The 23462-nt window shown below is 40.6% G+C and overlaps 2 protein-coding genes across 3 annotated transcripts in view; both read left to right on the plus strand.

The window, feature by feature from the left end:
* The window catches only part of rasa3 (RAS p21 protein activator 3), a 32315-nt gene extending 20870 nt beyond the window's left edge, over positions 1–11445 (plus strand). The window contains exons 9-25 of one of the 2 annotated variants that reach the window (XM_069525346.1): positions 46–150; positions 754–910; positions 1008–1156; positions 1859–1973; positions 2120–2194; positions 2288–2411; positions 3233–3339; positions 4028–4105; positions 4228–4305; positions 4513–4586; positions 5531–5590; positions 7006–7112; positions 7311–7393; positions 7498–7706; positions 7790–7893; positions 7985–8168; positions 8406–11445. In XM_069525346.1, the coding sequence (XP_069381447.1) occupies positions 46–150; positions 754–910; positions 1008–1156; positions 1859–1973; positions 2120–2194; positions 2288–2411; positions 3233–3339; positions 4028–4105; positions 4228–4305; positions 4513–4586; positions 5531–5590; positions 7006–7112; positions 7311–7393; positions 7498–7706; positions 7790–7893; positions 7985–8168; positions 8406–8481 (1885 nt within the window). In that variant the 3' untranslated portion in view covers positions 8482–11445. The remainder of the gene's footprint in view (positions 1–45; positions 151–753; positions 911–1007; positions 1157–1858; positions 1974–2119; positions 2195–2287; positions 2412–3232; positions 3340–4027; positions 4106–4227; positions 4306–4512; positions 4587–5530; positions 5591–7005; positions 7113–7310; positions 7394–7497; positions 7707–7789; positions 7894–7984; positions 8169–8405) is intronic. The other variant, XM_069525348.1, reaches the window with a different exon arrangement.
* An 880-nt stretch (positions 11446–12325) lies between these two features.
* Positions 12326–22052, plus strand: pros1 (protein S). The gene is made up of 14 exons (XM_020079601.2): positions 12326–12886; positions 14153–14310; positions 14934–14958; positions 15057–15140; positions 15242–15364; positions 15505–15630; positions 17734–17862; positions 17984–18224; positions 18303–18489; positions 18592–18756; positions 18899–19067; positions 19810–19946; positions 20039–20267; positions 20958–22052. The coding sequence occupies exons 1-14, from the start codon at positions 12637–12639 to the stop codon at positions 21119–21121; spliced, it is 2187 nt and encodes a 728-aa protein (XP_019935160.2). The 5' UTR covers positions 12326–12636; the 3' UTR covers positions 21122–22052.
* The last annotated feature ends 1410 nt before the right edge of the window (positions 22053–23462 follow it).

Raw genomic sequence — 23462 nt, forward strand, 5'->3', positions numbered from 1 at the left:
TAAAGCTTCTCCCAGGTTTGAGCTGTTTCCCTGTGGTCTGTTCAGGGTGGATCTGTGGAACGCCAGCAACCTGAAGTTCGGGGATGAGTTCCTGGGAGGCGTGCGAGTTCCTCTGCGAGTCCTGGGTCAGGTCGGGGTTCACGATGCATGGTGAGTGGTGAGAGAAACGTTACTGACACATTAAATCACCATGCTCTGTCCAGCGGTGGGGAGTCAATGAGTACATTCAATCATTACTATATTGAAGTTAATTTTGGTCCCTCACAAACAAAGTCAGTGTCAGCTGTTAACACAACAGTGACATATCGAATGAACTCAAGTCAAGTTAGTTTATATTGTACATTTCATATGACAAGCATAGACTTATACACTGATACACGACAAATACATGACGCGGCTAAACATATTTTAGCCACATATATGAGTTAAAGATGTATAAAAATAAATTATTTATATATATAAATCAAATAAGAAAGGAAACAGCCAAAACGTTTCTTGTTTACACAAAAAGTAGACACGCAGCAACTCACCAACATTTGGTTATTTATGGCTCAAGATAACAAAGTCATGAAGCCCTGAATCAAAAAAAAAATTACCCAAGAGATGCTAAAAAACTGAGGGAAACTGGCAACATCAGTCATTTTATTATTGTTGCTAAAACTATAGCTCAGTGAAGCTTTAAACTAATGTTTAGCTCCATTTTAGTCTGAAAATCCAACCAATCAGTAAAACCTTGTCCTTTTTCTTCTTCAGGTACTTTCTCCAGCCGAGGGAGAACGGAGGGAAGTCAGTGAAGGTGGAGGAGCTCGGCTCTCTGCGTTTGAACATCGTTTACACCGAGGACCACGTCTTCCCGTCCGAACATTACACTCCTCTCAGAGATCTGCTGCTGTACTCTGCTGATGTCCAGGTACAGTATGAGCGTATAAACGTGTCTCAGCTCCACTCACACATTCACACGCCGCTGTCTGATCTCTACTTGTTCACACCACGTCCTCTCTGTTCAGCCTGTGTCAGCGTCCACCGCTCACACACTGGGGGAGGTGTGTCGAGAAAAGCAAGAAGCAGCCATTCCCCTCGTCCGCCTCTTTCTTCATTATGGCAAGATCGTGCCTTTCATCAGCGCCATCGCTCACGCTGAAGTCAACCGCACACAGTGAGTGTCTTGTCACATCTTTTCTCTTTGAATAACACCAGAAACAAGCTCCACAGCTAATACATGATTCAGTTTGACCTCAGAGTGCAGCTTTTATCTTTGTTTGCAGCAATATGAGTAGAATTATTTTATACAAGTTAATGTTATATATCAGGGATTTCATTTGGCGGCTAATTCAGTTGCAGGCGTATCACCACAGGAGTTTTCAGACATGAATTCTGGACAATTTCTGAACAATTGGATCTGGATATGTTCGGGGTTTTTCTTTCACATATAAAGAATGCAGCAGGACATTGTCCGAGTCACAACAACAGAAAATGCGTTGCATTTTAAAAACATCAACACACCGACTCACTTGCTGTGGATTTTCCAAACAAGTTTCCTGCTGTATTGTCACACTGGCTCACCCGGACATTTGCATCCTCACATACAGCCCTTCTGGAACATTTCGGGAAAATGCCACAACCTGATTTCATGTCTGAAAACAGGCCATGATTAGCTTTTTTTTTTTCTTTTTTTTTTAGAGTTGCCATCTTCAACTACTTTGATCAAACATATTCTACCTCTTTAATATTATTAACTTTGGATATTAAATTACCATCAGACGTCATGTTTTCTTAATTTACTTTAGCTTCAGCTTCGTCGTCTCATTGAGTTAGATTTAGTTTGTGCTCTCAATCACACTCTGCCTCCTTTCTGCAGGGATCCAAACACCATTTTCCGGGGAAACTCGCTGACTTCTAAGTGCATTGATGAGACCATGAAGCTGGCAGGAATGCACTATCTGCAGGTCACACTTAAACCCATCATAGATGAGGTATGACACCGCAACACTCCTGTGCCCTTTCCTGTACTCAGTATTTTTCCACTGTATTTTAACTCGTCCCACATGTGGCACGTCTGAGGACATTTTAGGAAATCAATTGCCAGTGGAGGTGTAAGGCTTTTTCTAAATCTTCACAGATCTGCACAGAACACAAACCCTGTGAAATCGACCCGGTGAAGCTGAAAGAGTCGGAGAACCTGGACACAAACAGGGTAAGAGGGCGAGTTTGTGTTGTGTGTGTGTGTTTGTGTTGGGTTGATCATTGCCGTGTTGTGTGACACCTCCGCCCTGCTCTCTTTCCTCAGGAAAACCTTCATCAGTACGTCGACCGCATCTTCAACGTCATCACCACCTCTGGTGTTCGCTGTCCCACCGTCATGTGCGATATCTTCTTCTCTCTGAGAGAGTCCGCTGCCACTCGTTTCCAAGGTAATCCACCTCCTGAACAAAATGCAAGAGATGGAAATAAGAAAGAAAGAAAGAAAGAAAGCAGCTAATAACAACAGGAAACAGACAATAAAGAACAGGATGTGCGAGATGCCCAAGGACATTTTTTCTTCTGTTTGCTCAGGATCGCATCAAAGGTTGTTTTTTTTTGTTCTCAGCTCTTTGTGTCAAATCTGAAACCACTTAAGCCTCCTGCACACTTATTATTCTTGTGCCTCGATGTACACCCATTGTCCTATACTGCACTGCCTCCTGTTGGCCACCACAGAGCACTGCAGTCACAGGAGGCGCAAGCAGAGAAATATTATAAAAATGTGTTACTTACCTTTTATTTCTATATTATAGAAAAAGAAAACCTGTCCCATACCAAATTTTGATTACAAGACAAAGAATCATCCTCTTGTTACACATATAAAGGAATAAAAAACATTGGTTATAAAATGGGTGTTCCTATATGCGTTTAAATAACATATTTATACATATATTAAAAATAACTGCCCAATCTTGAGAAAGATTCAGATAAAGATTTTTTTTTAGATTTCCTAGGCTTTTCTAAAAGTGAATTACTTATTACTTATTATATAATATTTCACATGTGAACAGCCAACCTATTCTATATCACCCATATTCACAAAGTTGATTTTTATTTGGGGTCCCAGTAAAAGCTACAATATAAAACTAATTGCAACTAATTTACTTGCTAATTCAGACAGTACATTTTTCCAGAATGACTATGTGTAATATTTTGAGTGTAATTTTAAACAGCTAATTCTGTTTTGTGTTGTTTTTTTTCTGCTCTCCAGTCGACCAGGACGTACGATACACAGCAGTGAGCAGTTTCATCTTCCTGCGTTTCTTTGCTCCAGCCATCCTCTCCCCCAACTTGTTCCATCTACTGCCGCACCATCCAGTGAGTCTGATTTTAAAAGGAGAAGCAAACACACGTGTCACCAATATGTCACTCATGTCATACATGTTAAAATTTCAAGATCTGCAAGTATATTATGTTTTAGAGAAAGTATAGATTTAATTGTGAAAAGAAAGAAGCTCACCAGCGTATAAACCTTTATTTAAGAAGATTGTTTCAGTCCTCTCATATCCACACTATTCTATTTCATAGCAAATATAATAAGCAAGTCCTCTATGTAGGTTATAAGATTATGAACAGCTCTGCACATGTTGTCATCTATGAATACTTGGAGTTAATGCTATCAGAAATGGGTTTTAGACACTTGTACTCTTTTTTACAATATCATTTTTTTTGTCTTACCAGTCAGAGGCCATAGTTGAACCTTTTCTAATGATTGTTTTTGTGTGTGTGATTGTGGACCTGCTGTGTGGAAGGAATAAAGTATCTTCCGCTTGAATATGTACAAATACACTCATTACTCTGAAAAAAAGGATTTTAAAATGACCTGGAAACAGTAGCTTCATATGTCACATGATGTTCCTCAGCAGGTGGATGTTTAAGTTTCCATAGTTTTCTAATTCATGTTGCTTGAAAACTAAAAGGTCATTCTTGACTGAGGAAACATTTTCTTTGTCTTTATATTTATTTAATAGTACTTTATCTATCTTTGATTTTGTTTTGTACCCAGGATCCCGCCACCTCACGAACCCTGACCCTAATCTCCAAGACGATCCAGACCCTGGGAAGTCTCGCAAAGTCTAAATCTGTATGTTTCACTGCTCAAAAAGATTTTTCCTATTTTCATCTATGTTATCAGACTCGGCTTCATTGTTTTTTTGTTTTTTTTATCTTAACATTTACACTGATCTTTGTTTCCACTCTGTTAAGGCCAACTTCAAAGAGTCCTACATGGCTGCGTTTTACGAGTACTTCAACGAGCAGAAATATGCGGACGCTGTGAAGAATGTGAGCGTTTGGCTTCTTACCTTGTTGTGTTCAATAAATCTTGCTCAATTGTTCTTTTTGTCTTGTGTATCAGTTGCATCTAGATTAACGCCCATCAAAGGGTTTTAAAAGATTTAGATATTTTGGATAAGGAACCAAAAGAAAGTTTTGTGCGAGAGTGAAAAAACAGTAAATATGATAAATAAAATCCTTCTCTTCCCTCTGCAGTTCCTGGACCTGATCTCCACCTCTGGCAAATGGGATCAGAAGAGTATTGAAACACCCATCATGCTCAAAGAGGGGTGAGCAGCCAACTTACTGTAAAACTAATACAAGTAAAAACATACTAGTGGAAACACAGACCACAAATCAAGCAGCACCCCATACCAAATAGAGAATTTATTTCACATGACTGTTTTTTTTAGAAATCACAATGAATGAGTTTCTTTCAGACAAAACAGCTGAGTAGATTTTTTACAGCGAATACTTAACATTTTGGTCAATTGTTACTTCCTGGCAGAGAGTAAAATGAGAAGATTGATACCACTCATATCTGTAGAGTAAAAATAACGCCAAAGGTTTTTATTTTATTTTATACTTTTCAGTTTGATTACCTTTGTCATTTTATTGGCGGACCTTTACAGCTTGTGTCACTTGTAAAGGAGATATACACAGTTTTTATTCCGTTTCGCTTCAAATACTGTTTGTAATCTGGGAATAGGAAGGATGTCTTCAGCTTCAGACTATTTCAGACTCATAAGGAATTTAAGGAAGTTACTAGTTTCTGGTTTACATTTGGGTTTTTGTACATTCGGAGAGGTTTACTGGTGCTGACTGGCAGATTACGTTTACCTTCAGATGAAGCCAGGCTGCATGTTTCCTCTGTGTTCTGTCATAATGCAACCAGCTGTGGGCTGCAGCTTTATACTGAGCAGCCGAGAGAGAGAGAGAGTGGTATCAATCTTTACACCTAACTCTTATTCAGATCCAAAATGTCAAACTTTACCATCACAGTTGGTACACATCACATTGCAGGTAATGTCCATATGTAACAGTTTCACTGACGATGCATCTGAAGCTGTAAACTGAAACCTTCCTGTAAACACAAGGGCTTTTATTTTATTTCATTTTATTTTGACAGTTGAAAGTTAAAGTTTTGGAGAGTTTCCAGTTGTTGGTAGTTGTGCCGGTGCCTCGCTCACAAACACCCCCCCACCCTTTCTTTTGTTTCTGCTACCGGGCGTAGGAGTGTAAAACTCACTATAAAGAGGGTTGATGGGAAAGGGTCAAAAGGCACAAAGGGCAGGTAAGAGCTTCTCTGTATAAAGGCTTTGCCCTTGTGACCCCGCCCCCCTCCTGTGTGTGCACCATGACCCCCTCCAAACCGAGCCGGCCATTCTCTCCCCCACCAACTTCCCGCACTGCCTGTAGATGCTGCTGCACTTTACTTCATATCTGTAGAAAAGCAACTTGAACCGCGACACTGCGGCTGTAGACTCACAGTGTCTTTAATGGTATAAAGTAAAGTGTGAACCTTTAGGCCTGCTTATTAAGGAGGAGTGTCTAGTGCGGATTGTCCCCCTCGCTCCTCAACACGCCACACATGCTTGGTGTGACAGCGACAGCAGCGGTTCGGTTAGTGTGCAAACATTTCTAAGATTTCATATCTGCCCGCATCCTGACCCTTAATTCCTCATGCGCAGACCATGACCATATCTCAGGCGTACGCGTTAGAGTCTCCAGCACACCACCAGGCGTGATGGCAGATGTGAAGCCAGCACGTTTTTTCTTTTGGCTCAGTAGTGAAATATGAGTAGGAGTTTTCCTGCGGGAGAGTGTTAGTGTTTATAACCCTGGTACTTTGTGTTCCATGTATTATGTGGCCCTCAAGCTTAAAAACTAAGACATCTTGGCGTTTACTCTCCTTTAAAGAACCATGTCAGTGGTTTTACATGTTTTACCAACGAATAGTGTACATCTCACATAATCGCTCAAAGTTTAATAAATCTTATTTTCATTATCAGGGAATCTGCTGGTTAATTTCAGGATCAATCATTTAATTGTTGTGAGAAAAAAATGGCACATGCAGATCTGAGATTCCCAAAGTCGAATGTGATTTCTTCAAAAGTCTAGTTTTGTCCAACGCGCAGTAAAGAAATAACCAAAGATATTTAGCTTACGATGACATAAAACTCAGGGAAGAAGCAGTTCCTTTTATCAGAGAAGATGAAACACAACAACAAATCTTTTTGGCATATTTTAAATAGAAAAATGGAAAAAAATAATTAACTTTCAATTAAGAACTTCTCAATTTTTGCATCTAAAAAAAAACAAACACTCAAAGGGTCATTATAACAATTAACACCCCAACACTTGTATTGTTGTATGGATGATTTGTCAAAACCTCTTGAAATACGATTTATAGGTCATTAGTTAAAATATGTAAAAACCCTTCTGGTACCTTCAATCTGCCGACTTGTCTCCTTTTACACTTTTAAATGTATGAGTGCTGTACTGAGGTTTTTTTACATATACAGCAGAGATGAATCCACTGAACTGACAGCATGCAACTGGAATGATAAAAGCTCACTGAGTGTACAAGATTTCTTTGACCAGAATAAAATGCTGGTTACCAACTGTCTTATGTAAAGTAATTTTGTGTAATATAAAAATATATCATGGTTAACAGTTGGGGGGGGTTTCTCACCCACTTCTCCACAGATTTATGATAAAGAGAGCACAGGGGAGAAACAGGTTTGGAATGAAGAACTTCAAAAAGAGATGGTTTCGCCTCACGAACCACGAGTTTACCTACCACAAGACGAAAGGTATGATTCAAACTCTCTCAGGATCGTCGTTTCCTTGTCTGTTAAGATGAGCTGAATGTGCGTTTATCCCGACAACATGGCAACGAACATCATCATTTTACATCATCACCAATTTTCCAGAAGTTTTGTTGAGAAAATGTGTGAAAACAGCTTCTGTTTTTCATTTCTCATGTCTGATGTGATTCCTCTTCCCTCCAGGTGAAGGCGCTCTGTGCAGCATTCCCATAGAAAACATCCTGGCTGTAGAGCGGCTGGAGGAGGAGTCTTTCAAGATGAAAAATGTAGGACCTCACAAACTTTATAGCCTTTAGTATTTGTCCAAAATCTCTCCCACATGTATCTAGAGTCCATCGCTTACTTCTCCTTTCCACTCTCCCTCCTCCAGATGTTCCAGGTCATTCAGCCAGAGCGAGCCCTCTACATCCAGGCCAACAACTGTGTGGAGGCGCGCGACTGGATCGACATCCTGACTAAAGTCAGCCAGTGCAACCGCAAGCGCCTGAGCACCTACCATCCCTCAGCCTACCTCAACGGCCACTGGCTCTGCTGCAAGCTGTCAGCGGACACAGCCACGGGATGTACGCCATGCACCGGGTTCGTGAACTTGTCCGGATCGATCCAGCATCACGCTCTTTGCCATGTCTCTCTCTAATTTTTCCATTTGTCTGCGTTTTCAGTGGCCTCCCTGCAAACATTCAGCTGGACGTGGACGGAGACAGAGAAACTGAGAGGATTTACTCCCTGTTCAGCACATACATGACAAAACTCATCAAGATGCAAGGTGTGCATGATTTCATGTGTGCCATGTTTATCTCCTGTGATCATTTGCACACTGTCCCTGACTCTGCCCTCTGGTGCCCCCCCCCCTGCAGAGGCCTGTGGCAGTAAGTCGGTGTACGACGGGCCCGAACAGGAGGAGTACTCCAGCTTTGTCATCGACGACCCGCAGGAGACCTACAAAACCCTGAAGCTGATCGTTTCAGCCGTGCAGACTTTGGAGGAGCAGCACACCAAGTACAAACGGGACAAGTTCAAGAAGACGAGGATCGGCAGCCAGTACGTGGTTTATTGTTAACTCAAGCTTTTAAAATGTTTTCTCAACTACTGTTATGTTATACTGTATTTAATGCATTGGTGGAGAACTGAAATCTACACTGAGCGACCTGCAGGTGGTGCTTTTGGCCTCCAGCTGTTTTCTCCAAACAGGAAACTTGACTTTTCTCACATGTATGCTCCGTTCAGTCCCATGAGTCGATTCTCTAACCACCACCATCTTTCTCTCCGCTTCCACAGGGAGCACCCGATTGGAGACAAGAGTTTTCAGTGCTACATCCACCAGCAGTCTGAGAGCTCCACCTACTCCATCTAGCCATGGTCCTGTATACTGTTGCTGCCATGATGCACAGAACCAGCATATTTTTCACTTCTGCAAAAAAATCCATCTTTACACTGCTGTGGGTCTAGCATTGAGTTTTAGATATTTCTCTTTTTTTAATGACGTTTCCAGAAGTAGACGATGAGCTGGATTGGAGACAAGCATCACGAGATGTACCGCTTTGTTCAAGTTAAGAGGTTTAAAACCCACTGCCAGACTGAACGAGCTGTGTGGATGGACATTTTTTTTCTGTAGTACCTCGTGGTGGATCACTCCAGGTCCGGAGAAACAGACCTCAGATCAGGACAGAAAGAGAGGAACAGGCGTAGATGCGTCTGAAGAAGATAATCACACCACGCGTCTGTTTGAGTCTCCTTTCGCTGATGTGACGAGAGAACAAACAAACGTTTTCACTGGACAATTTTGACAGTGAGCGACACGCACTTTAATCGTCTCCAAATCTGTGGATGAACAAGCCTCGCAGCACACTTTCAAAAAGCTTATTTTATCTGTTTGATTTGTATTTGGTTGTTTTAAAGGTTGTTTGAAATGTTCCGTTGTATTTCACGTCTGACAGACCAAACTCTAGAAGGAAAGGACCGTGTCATTAACCCTCTGTGGGGTGTTTGTTTTTGTTATGTTTTGTCCCCAACCTCCTCAGGAAGGCTGCGAAGGTCGAGAGAACAAAAGAAGGGATTATCAGGACCAAGCACGGCCTGAAAACAGCCTGACGTTGGCCAGGAGAAAATCACTCCACAGGCAATTTTATCCCTCATTTTTGAAATCCTTGTCATCAACATGCTAACAGGTTGAAGAGTTCACGTTTGAAGCCTTGTTCTGTTGTGGTTACACTGGCAGTCGTGCTCTGTGTAACCAGCACCTGGCCTAAACAAATAGCTTGGTTATGGAGAGGTTTTTTTTCGGCCAACACTGAGTCAGACGAACCCACAGGTGTCTTTTTATGTCTTTGTATGCTGATTGTGTGTTAATACGTCTGCGGACGTCAAGGTGCAACTTCACTTGTAGATCGTATCCAAGTTCAAAACCAGTTTGTGTTGATATCAGAGCAGATTAACCCATTTTGAAAAGGCCCCTGGTAACTCCCACAGTCTGTGAATTTGTGCATACGCACAACTTTATCTAGTAAAATGTACCATGTAACCACAATTTCAAGTGAAATAACAGAGTGCTTATAATATGCACCCATTGGCTCTTTATATTCATATTCCATACAACATAAAAATACGTCTTTACTGGTGGATATGCATGGAGAACATTTTAATGGCCCCTAACATCCAGTAAATAAGATCAGCAGCATACAGACATGATGATCGTGTTGGTTAAACTCTGTGTTAGAGGAAAAAAACCCAAACGATCCTTTCAAGCATCACGAAGCAGAATCTGTTAGTCCAGCTCATTCGCTCTGATGCCAGGTTTTTAGCTTCACTCCTAATTTTTTCATGTACTTACAGTCTCCAGTTATGATTGTGAACTGGATTGTGTGTTCCTGATTGTGTTGCCCATTTGGCTGCCTGATGATGTTCTTTCTATTTTAGTGACTTAGCTCCGTCTTACTATTGGAAGAAGCCGCCCCCTGTAGCTTGGAACCTGTTTATGTGCATTCCTCTGAGAAACTGCGCGCTGTGAATCTCACTGGTCAGGATTTTGTTGAAGGTACAGGGTTTATTGTCATTAATCCGGCCGTGTTGTGTTTTTCGACGCCTCCCCCTCCTCCAAAGGCAACCGCAGCTCTCTTTTGGCTTCCAACGTTCATCAGCACTCACTCTCTTGCCAAAACCTGTGCATGTGAAGTATAGTCGTAGCCACACAGGGACGGTGGCCTCTGCAGTGTGCGACCAGGTGACCACAAACCACTGAATTGAATTTTTGTATTTTCCAAAAATGGTTGTGTAGCCTGACGGGTGCTCAGGTGGTCACAGGATCCCCCCCAAACAGTGCCAGTCTTCACTTTTCTAAAATTATTTTTGAAAAAAACAAACAAAAAAATATATCATTGTTTAGACATGTTTTTTATATATATCTCAGAACCTATAACTGTTTTCAAAACGGACAGTGATTATTCAGATGACATCTTTTTTCTTTGTCGAATATGTGGATGTTGAGGAAAGATTGTTCGACTCTGTTTTCTATCTTTGTCTTGTCATACAGGAATCTTGAATTAACTGACTGAGATGTGAGTGTGTGTGTGAGTGTGTTTGTGTGAGTGTGTGTGTGCGTGCATGTGCGTGTGACTGACAAGATGGGTTGTATTGCCAATTGAATGAACCCGGTGTTACAGGTCAGGAGAGGCAGCGTCCCACTTAAAATATAAAAAAATCACTGCCTGTACTTTTACTAAAGACTCTATAGTCGCACTGTGGAAGCTTTGTTCTGCTCTGGCCTCATATAAAGTTTCTCTTCTTTCTTCTTGTATAGAACCACTGATCCTTTAAGACACCTTTGCCAATTTATTCTCCCAAAACATGTAACACAGTAATAACACTGATGAAACATGAAGCAAAAACATTTCTGTCTCTCATCCCCAAACTGGAAATCATATTTATTATTATTTGGGTTTTTTTGCTCAAACTTTCCCAGAAACATCATTGGTGGGGGTAATCGCAGTTACAGTAATACACCCCCCCACCCCCCCGCAGCCTATACAGGAATGACTTATGCAATAATTGTGTTTCAGCATGCAATAATATTAACAAACCCTCCACCCCCCCCCCCCTCACCACAAATTAACAGCGCACATCTGCTGACCTCTCGCAGCAAAATGTCTCTTCGGAGAAACACGTGATTATCATAAAGGGAGAACAGTGTATTTTGTACAAATATTTTAAAAGTATTAAAGTAAGCCTGTTATTTGTGTACATAAAGCAGCTGAGTGAATGGTGAAAATGTGATGTGTTTGTTTTTCCTGAATAACTAAATGAAACCGATATTAATGCAAACCTGGAGTCCGTGTCATTTGTTTGTATTTTTTCTTTGCCTTAATGAATCAATGACTTCAGGTGTTTTTCTCAGCACACGTTACAATATAATATGGCAGGAAAAGATATATATGAATGTGCACATTCCTGATGTGATTTAATTTGATATCTACATGGAACAGAGATTTAATAATTGTTATGAGTTTTATAAAAGCCATTTGCAGTTTAAAAAAAAGAGCATTGTTTTTCACTATTGTCCATCGTTTACAGAGAGTCAGCTGAATGGATGTTGTGTTGAATCAAATTTCCCAGAACTGTTTTGAAGTATTACTCCTTCCAGTTTAATTTAATTTTTTCATTTGTTCTTTAAGCATTTGCTGCTCTGGAGGGATGAATTAGGAAAAAGATAAATGGCACTCACCAGATATGGACTAATTATTGTAAATTAACATATTAACTAATAGAATAATATCAGAATTGGCCAGAAGGGAATGCATCACTGTTGCTGTTTTACGCCTGTTGATCACACTACTCTCATTTTCAGACTGTTGATGCGCCTAAACAGAATTAGAAAAGACTCAGTATTATGTAGCTTTCTGTGGGGTGGGGTGGGGACCTATTGTCCGTCTGTGCCCAGGGGCTCATTTTCCTCACTCCGGCCATGAGCTGACAGCACTGGAGTCTTCATGTGTGGTCTAGTTGATTTAACTCCAATTTGAAATAAAGATACTTCTGGGAAACACAAAAGAATTTTAACATTATGTCTGACCTGAGAGCAGCAACATCCCTTTTGTTGTTCCTCGCATAGCAACACCTCATTATCCTGACGGCATGAGGGTTGGCTGCAGATCATGAGGCTGCATGTCGGCCATTGTGACCTGACTTCAGGGACGTTAACACACGGGCAGCATCAAGTTTGGTTCTGCATTAAGTCTCAGTCATGATAGATAGATAGATAGATAAACAGATGGATGGATGGATAGATAGATAAATAGATAGATGGATAGATAGATAGATAGATAGATAGACAGACAGATGGATGGACGGATAGATAGATAGATGGATAGATAGATAAATAGATAGATGGATAGATAGATAGATAGATAGATAGATAGATAGATAGATAGATAGATAGACAGACAGACAGACATAGATAGATAGATAGATTTTAGTAAACAACCCCCCCCCCCATATCTGCTCCCCTCCACTCTCCATGAAAACACTTTCGGGAAGAATAAAGTTTTGTTGTTCTCTCCCCCCCCTCTCACTCCCTCCCTCCCTCTCTCCCCTCCCTCCCCCTCTCCCCTCTCTCCCCCTCTCTCTCTGTGTAGTCTCAGCAGCTCAGAGCCAGACGAGGCCTCTCATGAAGAACGGCTCGACTATGTGGAGGAGACAGAAACGTCCTCTCGGGGAAGCCTTGGCTTGTCTCGTGTTTCTCGTGACGCTCGTCGATGCCCATCGATGTAAGTGCTTCGGACATTTCTCGGTGTTCACGGTAACAGGGCTCAGTGTCCCGGTTAGAAACCCGCAGCTTTTCCTCAGAACCACAGAGTGTTCAACTTTGGACAAACACCAGAGAAAGTGTCGTGACTTCTTCTCGCAGACTTCTGGACAACACGAGCCGCTCGTGACAACAGCCTCGGGTCATTTCTGGGAAGTAACGGTTTCGCAATGACCTTGTTATTTTGTGTTTGGTTTTTTTCTGTCAGGCCGTTTCATAGGAGTGTAATTAGGTTTGGTCCACTTCAGCCACATCAGCTCGAATCTGTCAGCAGGAAACACAGGGCTGACATTCCTGCTGCACCATGTGTTGGTTTAATGTATGAATCACACATGTGAGAGTAGAGTAATCTGTCAGAGTGTTAGTGAGGCTGGATAATATGTCTAACATGTTCATATCTTACTTTACACTACAATAGATAGAGAGAAACTGAGGCTGGACAATATGTCCACCATGTTCATATCAGTCAATATCGATAATATCACATAAGCAGTAACTAAGTGCATTTACTCAGGCACTGTACTCCAGTACACGTTTGAGGTACTTGGACTTTACATTGCAATAGATGAGTAGACGGAGGGATGGATTGATACATAGATAGAAAAGCAGATGGATGGATTGATGGATGGAAAATAAGATAGATAAACGGACGGATGGACAGATAGATGGATAGATGGATGGATGGATGGATGGATAGATAGATAGATAGATAGATAGATAGATAGATAGATAGATAGATAAACGGACTGATAGACAGACTGATTGAGAGAGAGATAGATAGATAGATAGACAGACAGACTGATAGATAGATAGACGGATGGATAGATAGATAAATAGATAGATAGATAGATATTATCACGATAATTATCACATTATTTCACTTAAGCAGTTGTGGAGAGTAACTAAGTGCATTTACTCACTGTACCTCAGTACACATTTGAGGTACTTGTGGTTTACATTAATATTGGTATTTATGCAGCCTTCTACCTCTGTGCCACTGCATCTCAAAAGGAATAATTGTACCACTGCTGCTTTTATGTTTAAAGATTGATTTTTGCTCCTGAGTGAAGGTTGTGGTTTTAAACTCTTCTTTATGAACAGATAATGACCAACAGCTAATAAACAGCAAAACATTTACCAGCCCTAATGCACAGAATGCTGACAATAGAAGGATTCTTCACACATTATGTTTAAGTGAGGATGTTTGTGTGTCTATTGAATTTCCCAGTCCTGAGCCAGACCTCAGCCTCCCAGTTCCTGAGGAGGCACCGGAGAGCCAACTCTCTGTTTGAGGAGCACAAGAAGGGCAACCTGGAGAGAGAGTGCATCGAGGAGCTGTGCAACAAGGAGGAGGCCAGGGAGATCTTTGAGAACCAGCCGGAGACGGTAACCAGAGCCTTGATCAAATGATAGAATACATGTTATTGAGCTTCAACACATATACATAACAAGAATAAGAAAATAACAGGAAAACACTATATATTCTCATCGTTCATTACATTCCTGAGTTTATAAGCAGTTCAAAAAGCAGTGACCAAATTTATGGGATGCGAATGAGAAAGATAGAGAAGATCGGATATCTCAGAAATGAATTAAGCTGCGGGAGTGAAAGAAAGTACAAGTAAGAGATCAGACTAGAGTCTCAAGTAAATCGTCTTCTCGATGAATCTATAAATTGTTAGTAACTTGTCCAAAAATAACACAAAATGTAGATTGTACTTTCCCACAGCTCAAGCTGGCCTTCTCAAATTCTTTATTTTTTTGTCTGACACACATTTTGAATTGAATAACAATTTGGCTTTTTTCATTCGATTAATCATATCAGCTATAAACAGTGAAATTTAGGAACAGTAAACTTGAAATGCTGATGCAGCCAGAGGTTTTGCTGAAGCTTTAATTTGGACTGGTTCACTGCTTCAGAGAAGAGCTGCTCTCGTCTCCTTCTCTCTCATTTGTTTGTCTTTTTGTTAAAAGTGACTATTTTTCAAATCTCTATTTGTTTTTTGCAGGACTACTTCTATCCCAAATATGTTGGTAGGTTTTCTTGGTTTTCTGTATATTACAAGATGTTGCGATAAAATTAAGTTTTGCCTTTACTAGCCTGTCTCGATGAACACCACTCTCTGTTGCAGTGTGTCTTGGTTCACACCGTGTTGGCATCATCAACCAGAATTCGGACTCTGCCATCCCATCTGACCTCCGCACCTGTGTGAAAGGTGAGAAGCTTTCCCGAGGATTATAAATTACTCTCTGTTTCAGAAGTGAAATATTTGCAATGACAACCTTGCGTGTGAGTGACTTTAACTGTTTTTTGCAGAGATCAGTAACCAGTGCACACCATTTCCATGCTACATTGAGGGTTCAGAGGGCTGTGTGGATGGCCTGGCCACCTTCACATGTGTGTGTAAGCCCGGGTGGAAGGGGCTGCACTGTGAGGATGGTGAGTCCTGATACAAAATTTGGGATTTTGCATGTTTTAGTTAAGCATAAACATCCTGCTGTAATATGTTGTACTTAAAATTAGACTAATATATTTCGGTGTTTGAAATGCAAACATTTTTCTTTTTGATGTACTGACAGACATCGACGAGTGTTCAGATCCTGAATTTCCAGCGGGATGTAATCAAAAATGTTACAACGTCCCTGGCAGTTTCCAATGCATGTGTGAAGATGGCTACCTCAGCAATGACAAAATCAATTGTCTGGGTAAGACTTCATTGTGTTCATGTTAAAGTTTAATTAGAGATATAGATTCTGATACAGATAGCGGCATCGGAAATGCCAAAACTGCTGTATTCTTCTCCCGGAAATCACTTCTTCTTCATTACTGTTGTTCTTTGTTGCCACTGGTGAGTCCTGTTTTTAAAGTGGAGAACAAGAAGTGATTTCCAGTAGTGTAGCATTAGCCAGAACTAGCTGAAATGTCAGTAATTTGGGATTTTTTCAAGATAAAAGTCTCACAAGTAAAACAGCAACATAGTAACTTAAAGCTGTACTTTATAGAAGTGGTTATTGCTATAAATGCATTGGTATCGGATATTTACTTGGTAGCAGCCGATACGCAAAGTCCATGTATCAATATCGGGAAGATAAAGAAACTGGAAGAGCTCTAAATTCAACCACAGAAAGTTACTGTCTTATGTTTGTTCTTTGTGTGTATTAGTGGCTTGTGTCACATGTCTAAAGACATCCAGCTGTGTGACTGTCCATATGGAAGAAGAACATATAGTCCTACTAAGCAGCTGAGAAAACATATGTTCGTTTACACTGTATTATTCTTTTTAATACATTCTTTTTTTTATTTATTCATATGAACGTTGGAACCTTCATAACAAAACTGCTCTCCCAGCTGTTGTCCCCAGGGCCAAGAGTATTTTGTTATTTTTTAAAGCTGACCAGATTTGACCTCTTTTGTGACTGAATGTGAAAAACTTTTAATGACTGAAAAGATGGCCCTTTTTTACCAGTCTCATATCACTGAGTTTTTACAACCCACTCTATCTGTCCTCTGTTGGGTCAGTGTTTATCTTCGAGTCGGTTAAATGCTCATGGAGTTCAAAGTCTTGACAAACATAGACTGAGTCAATTTGGTAGATCTACTTTCTCCTATTTTTCTGATAGGATTTGAGAGATATACGAGACCAAGAGGGTTGTGCACATAAAAATCAAACTAATAGTCGTCAACACGGGATCTCTTAACCAGAATGAATGAATCAATACAGAGAATGTCCTGGGTTCTGATAAAGTGATATATCTAGGCTCACAACGCAGAGATGGCTGGCTGAGCGTGGCAGGTTATTGCAAAATCAGGTACTGTATGTGAAGATGCAAGACTTTTCCAAAACAATGGCAGAGTGGTGGGCCGAAGTGTTTCAACTGAAAGGTGGACAACAATCTGACAGATATATCAGTCCTTATAAAATGCCAGGTCTTGTTATTGGAACTGGGTGTTTAGGTGTATTGGCGAGGTTTGCTGAACTGAAAAAACAGCCGAGACAGCAGGACACATATGCTACATCCACTACATTACGTTTTAGTTTTAAAAAGTCATTTTAAGACGATAAACATTTCAGTTTTATTGCAAATAATCTCTGTCCACTTATATGCACCTGAAAAGCCATATCACATGACTATAGACGTACACAGAGCATGGGTAAACAGGAAGAAGGTTGTCTATTTGTAGTTGGTTACTCAGTTACAGAAAATGCTAAAAACAACAGGTCAAACTGAAACGGTGAAAAGTAAGAGCAGGGATTTGGCAGTGGTGATAATTGGAGAATAGGGACAATCACACAGCAGAAAACCAGAAGATGAAGTCAGAAGCAGCAGAAACCATATTGCCTCATTGTTTCTTCATGTCATCCCAGAATGACTCCATGATCTGGGCTCTGTGAGGCCATGTATTGCAGAACTCCTTGTTTTTTCCTCACTGAAAGTAGTTCTTTATGACTCTGTCCATGACTCAGGGACCGAGCAGATATTTCCCTGATGATATTGCCTGATGCATAAGAATCATCTGAAGAAGCTAAAACATTTCCACTGTGCTGTATCCCATTTCTTTCAGCAGCTGACTCCTTCCTTGAGCCCACCACCAAGGAAGCATTTTCAAAACAGTCTCTGCACTTCATCATGAGTAGTGCAGAGTCTGTTACTCATGTAACTTTTCCCACAATATGCAGGCGTCTAAACCCTGCATGAAAAGAAGAACGTCAAAATGCAGCTTGATGATTTTGTTTTCTAAATCACCACTCAGATCTATCATAATACAAATTCTCACAAGACAAATTGTCCGCTGTCATTATTTTCCAGATGTCAACGAATGCCTAATGTTTCCCAGTATCTGTGGAAAACCGGCTAAATGTGTCAACACGCCCGGGATGTATGACTGCCAGTGTCCGCAGGGATTTAAATATGACTTTGCTACCAAAACCTGCAACGGTGAGACTTCTTGCTCTTGTTTTACGACCAAGAGTCTGAGACTACTTCCATCAACCAGCTTCAACAGACACTTGAGCCAAAGATTACTGCATGTTGATGTTTCTTTTTTTCACTGCTGCAGATGTAGACGAGTGTGAGTTGGGCCTGTGTGACGGCACATGTATAAACACAGTGGGCAGCTACGCGTGTTACTGTGATGGTCGTCTGGGCCTTCGTTTGGTTGAGAATAACAGATACTGTGAGAGAATCCCGGTTTGTGTGGAACTGTACGACCACAAACACTCAGAGATGCTTTATTTGGGGGATCAGTTCGCAGGCCTGCCGTTCATCTACCTGCATTTCCGTCTGGCGGAGAACACAAAGTAAGTCTAAATCACACACACATGCACAGTTACATTTATAGTGTGTGAAATTATATTTCTGTCTGCTGGTGTTGTTAGGTTTGCAGCAGAGTTTGATTTCCGCACATTCGACCCAGAGGGAGTTGTTCTGTACGCTGAGTCCTCGAAGGACTCATGGTTCATGTTGGGACTGAGGGACGGTCGCATTGAAGTCCAGTTCAAGAACCAGCACACGTTCAAGGTCACCAGCGGAGGAAAAGCCATAAATGATGGACAGTGGCATGTGGTAAGAAAGAGCTATAGTTCACTAGTTCACTAAAGTGAATTGATAACAAGTGGAGTCGTGTTCTCGTTTTAAACTGCGTTGAGCATCATGTGTAACATGCAGATCTCTGTGGATGAACTGGAAAGCAGCATCAGTGTGAAGATCAGTAAGGAAGCTGTGATGAGCATCAACAGCCCAGAGAGTCTCTTTACTTCAGTTAATGGCAAACTGGAGACCAAGGTCTACATCGCCGGTCTGCCCAACCGCACCGACAGCATCATCAAACCTGTGAGCTACAAACACTGTAGTAAATCACCCAGCAGACATGGTGGATGTTAAAATAATAATCTGGATAAAGTGTTGACTAAGATACTGGGCTGAAGTCCAGAAATCCAAACTGCTGTACTCTGTGTTTCTGTCCATCTGTCAGATCAACCCTCGACTCGACGGTTGCATCAGGGGTTGGAATATGATGAATCAAGGAGCATCTGGGGTGAGGGAGGTCATCCGGGACAAGAAGAGTAAACATTGCTATGTGTATGTGGAACGAGGCTCTTTCTTCACTGGGGCAGGACTGGCACACTTCAACATTGACTACAGTGAGTAACTTAACATTATTAATCCATATGGAAAAACATTTATCTTTGCATGCGATTTATCAAAACTACTTGAGCAGAAGCAGCGTAACAAAGGAAGTTTTGTTCATGGTGCTTTGATTCAAAGAGAAATGTTAACAAACATGCATGTGATTTGGAGTGGGAGGAAAACTGATGAACAAAGAAGCAAAGCGATCCAAACAGAAAGATCCCAGTTTGTCCTTGTGAATTTTGAACAAAGACTTATTTAATGTTGAAGTACAGACTAGAGCCCGACCGATTTTGTCTGTCTGCTGATAAAAACTGGCCAATAGGAGCCTTTCACAGACACATTGGTATTAGTGTGTATGTTTGCAGAGATGTGCCGACACAAAAACTTTGTTTGTATTTTGCAGAATAAATAATACAGAAAAGATGTGCATTCATGTTTGCAGTTTACTTTAAATAGATTTTAATTTCCTTAAGAAATGTTATTTTCCTTCACTTTTCTTGGAATCACAGACCCACACAGGTAAAATGCCCACACACAGGGTTCATATATTCCATATCATTTCACATTTTAACAGAACTCTTCAGATGGACTTTCCTCAGAATTGCAACCATGTGATTTTGAGATAATCCAAACATATTTTAATCAGGTAAAGTTAGAATCATGGGATTTTATATAGTTTTTCAAAATTTCCATTCTGACAAAATAAATGCAAATAAATTGTGTTTCTCCGTGTGTATGGGTGTGTTTAACAAGGTGATTCTGGCAGCTGGAAAATGGATATAAAGCTGAACATACGTCCATCCAGCAGCACAGGCGTCCTCTTTGCTCTCGTCCAAGATAACGCTGTGCCCTTATCAGTCGCTGTGGTTACTAAGGGTAAAGGAGAGGCTGTGAGTTCATAGAAATATGCTAATTTCTATCACTGCATGACTTCAAACACATGAAGTTAAACGTTGCAATGTTATTACCCTCCATTCTCCAGGACTTGCAGGTCTTCTTGGACGATGTCTCCGTGGCAAAGTTGGACTCACTGATGTTGTGTTACCCTGAGCGGCTGACACTGCAGCTGAGTGTGACTCCCACAGGAATCCAAATCTCAGCCAATTTGTCAACGGTTACGTACATGGCATCTGATGCCCTGCAGGAGGCACTGGAGCGCCTCAATACCACCATGCAGAACCCCATCAGTACATACATTGGTGGGATACCAGGTTCGTCAAAGTAACAACTACAAGTTACAAACTAGGAAAGTGATGTTGTAAAGATAACTTTACAATATGCATCAGCTGTATAGTCACCATAAAAAGTCCAATGTGGCCAACGTGTGGGAACTGTCTCAGAGATTTCCAATAACGGTTAAAAAAACAAAATATTAAATGTTAAAATGTTTTGAGTACATGATGGCACTGAATTAAAATTGAATGACATGGTCATCTGTACATATGTTTCCAAAAATCTGTTTAATAATCTGGACCAATGTGATGAAGCCACCAACAGACTCACATTGCCAAGATTTTGTCGTAAGTTGATTTATCCTCTGAATGATCAACACTCATAGATGTGTTGTTGGAATGTATGAATAAACAAATGAATTCAGTAATGTCCAACCCTAACCCTGTCCTGGTGGGGGCTGGAACATTTGAGGTTACTTTTATACCTCTGCCAAGTAGGTTATAAGATTTCACATTCAAGGAAGGCCAAGTTAAATTCCCAGTAAATGTAATTGTTAGTCCAGCTAAACCAGTGTGACATGTCTAAATACATCTCAAGACGAGGTTGTTCTCGATCCTGATGACAGGATTAAAACCCAGTTGTGAAATGTACACATGCTGGGGGCTGTGTTTCCCTCCATCACTCATTGATGTCATTCTCACTGACTGTCACATTCTCTCTCTCCTAAGACGAAGTCCCGTTACCTGCCACCCCTGTGACAGCGTTTTACCACGGCTGCATGGACGTCTCTGTCAACGGCCGGCAGCTGGACTTTGACGAGGCTCTCAGCAAACACGACAGTATCAAGAGTCATTCCTGTCCTCCGTTCTCTCCCCCCGAAAGCCACCCGTGATCCACCGCACCTGCACACGAAGTGACCTTAATTAACAGCAGTGTCACTTTTGGCAGTGTCCCACAGTGGACACTTCTTGGGACATTTTGGAATGGCAAATTTATATGGGATTGGGGGGGTTGAGAAAGAAGTGTTAAAAAGAAGAAATAGAGGTAGATGGTTTTAGTCATTTTTGTCGACTTTCTCACATTGGTTTATTTGAAGCTTTGTCTTATTCTTTTCCTCCATACAGTATTATTGCTCCTGTTCTGAGAGCATTTCATTCAGTTATTTTTGTGTTTTTGTTTTTCTTAGTGAGGCACAGTGAAAGCTGGCTTGCCAGTGACCTACTCAGAAACTGGATGACGTAGTCGTAGCACTTTGTTGCAATGAATTCAGTTCTTTCCAAGCGGCTTTGAAATAGAGCTGAGCTCTGTAGTGCACTTACTGCGTGTTGAGCAAGAGATGGGTGATGTTTGTGTAGAGGAATAAACAAATGGTCACATTGGACCAGGCTGTGAGACCACCTGCACCCTTTTTCTCCCTGCGGTAGAATCATAGCACGATGTCTAAATTCTCTTTAACTTTGGTCTCATGGAGGAAGACGTCTGGAGACAACCAGCTGAAACTGTGGTGGTTGGTTGTGGCGGTGAAAACCACAAAAGAGAAAGAGGAGCCGCCAGGCTTTCGATCCAAGTCTGCTCCAATTTCTTGATTGAATCATCTTTCCTAAGAAACATCTGTTATGATTTAATTGTTTCCAGAACCCACCATTGATGTCACCAGATGTAGACACCTCTCACTGTGGCTGTAAAAACTTGTCCTCATCTTCAGCTTTCTCCTGTGTTCACTATTTGACTTGTATATAAACAGGCCATCTTTAATATATAACTTAAATGTAGGTGTTCATTGTTGTTTGTTTGTTAAAATAAAACTGAGCTAAGCAATCTTATTTTGAAGCTGTTGAATTTTAATACTGTATTATTCTGCACTCTCGCATAACCAACGCTAGTCAAGAAAGTGTCTTTTTTAATCTTCAATGTCAAGGTCAGAAAATAATAGCAAATGAAACTAGTGGTGAAAGTCTTTGTGTACAGGTGCGTTGTACAGAGCTTTTGAAAGGGTCCACAGATGAGGAGAGAGTTTCAGAGGGCTGCCACACGGAATGTTGATAAAGCTTCTCAGGCTACTGTGGAAGATGGTGAGCAGACCTGTACAGAATGGCATTGTATTTTAAATGACTTAATATTCATATAATTATAATTGACATTTTATACCTGGTTTCAAATATAGTGATAATAATGCTTAATAGTCCAACATATTGACCAATGTCCTGAGTCAACACTCCAGTCTTATATTCAGTAAAGTAGTAGGTTGATGAAGGCATTAAAAGTGAGTCATCAATTATACTTTCATTCAATTTCAGCATATAATACACATAAATGCTTCACTGTTGGCATCTTCAAACCTATAGATTTGTTGGAGGATTTTTTGGAAAATGATTTTTAATACTCAAAATGATCCATGTTATATATAGTATAACTTTACATATTTTGTCTTTTGGGTCAGTAATTAGTTGTGTTTTGTGAAGCTTTGTGTTCTTTACTATTACACATTTACAGTAGAGAATAAAGCATTATTTTCAAACTATTTTAATATTGCAACCATAGACTGTACATAAAGATGGATGACATGATGGCTCTGCAAAAGTGAAGCCAAAGTTTATCATCGCCACCTGGTGGATGGCTGCAGTATAGGTTACGAATCCCACCTCAAAGCAACTCAATCTAAATATTGAAAAGAAATTGCTTAGGAAATTAATATGAGAATTTTTGTAAAAATTACATCAAAATATAATATAATATCTAGTAGTGGTGAATGTTGGAGGGCATTTGCACAGCAGGAAGCTGGTCGTGCACATATCTTTTTATCTATACCCAAAGTTGACAACGTTTTGGAGAGCAGTTCAAGAGAAAATCACAAAATTATTCCTGCTAAAGAAGCCAATACAACCATCCAACTTTATATTTGGTACCTTTCCCAATTAGAAATGGAATAGCAAGGAGATATAGCCACATTAAAATAAATTGCACAGCATTGGATGGATATCAAATCACCATCATTTCTGAATCTATGGTGTGTTGATGTCTCTTGGCCACCGTACAAAAACACAAAATGTTGCTTCCTGGCAAATGTTGTCACTTGGGAATCTGGAATCATTGAGCTGTGGTATTTTTGCTGAAATAATTAACTCTCCTTCAGTTGTTATGTATGGTGGTGGTGGTGGGGTGGCAACAACACATGTATTTTAGTAGAAAAATTTGCACTTGGACACTCATTAGTGTGTTGTGAACTACCTAAA

Source organism: Paralichthys olivaceus, chromosome 1, assembly GCF_024713975.1.
Source record: "Paralichthys olivaceus isolate ysfri-2021 chromosome 1, ASM2471397v2, whole genome shotgun sequence".
NCBI lineage: Eukaryota > Metazoa > Chordata > Actinopteri > Pleuronectiformes > Paralichthyidae > Paralichthys > Paralichthys olivaceus.

Bases quoted from the DNA above. Each gene is read 5' to 3' on its own strand.
- pros1 (XM_020079601.2), top strand. From the start codon at position 12,637: ATGAAAACACTTTCGGGAAGAATAAAGTTTTGTTGTTCTCTCCCCCCC. The intron at 12,887-14,152 runs GTAAGTGCTTCG...TGAATTTCCCAG, and splicing joins GCTCGTCGATGCCCATCGAT to TCCTGAGCCAGACCTCAGCC. The intron at 20,268-20,957 runs GTTCGTCAAAGT...CTCTCTCCTAAG, and splicing joins ATACATTGGTGGGATACCAG to ACGAAGTCCCGTTACCTGCC.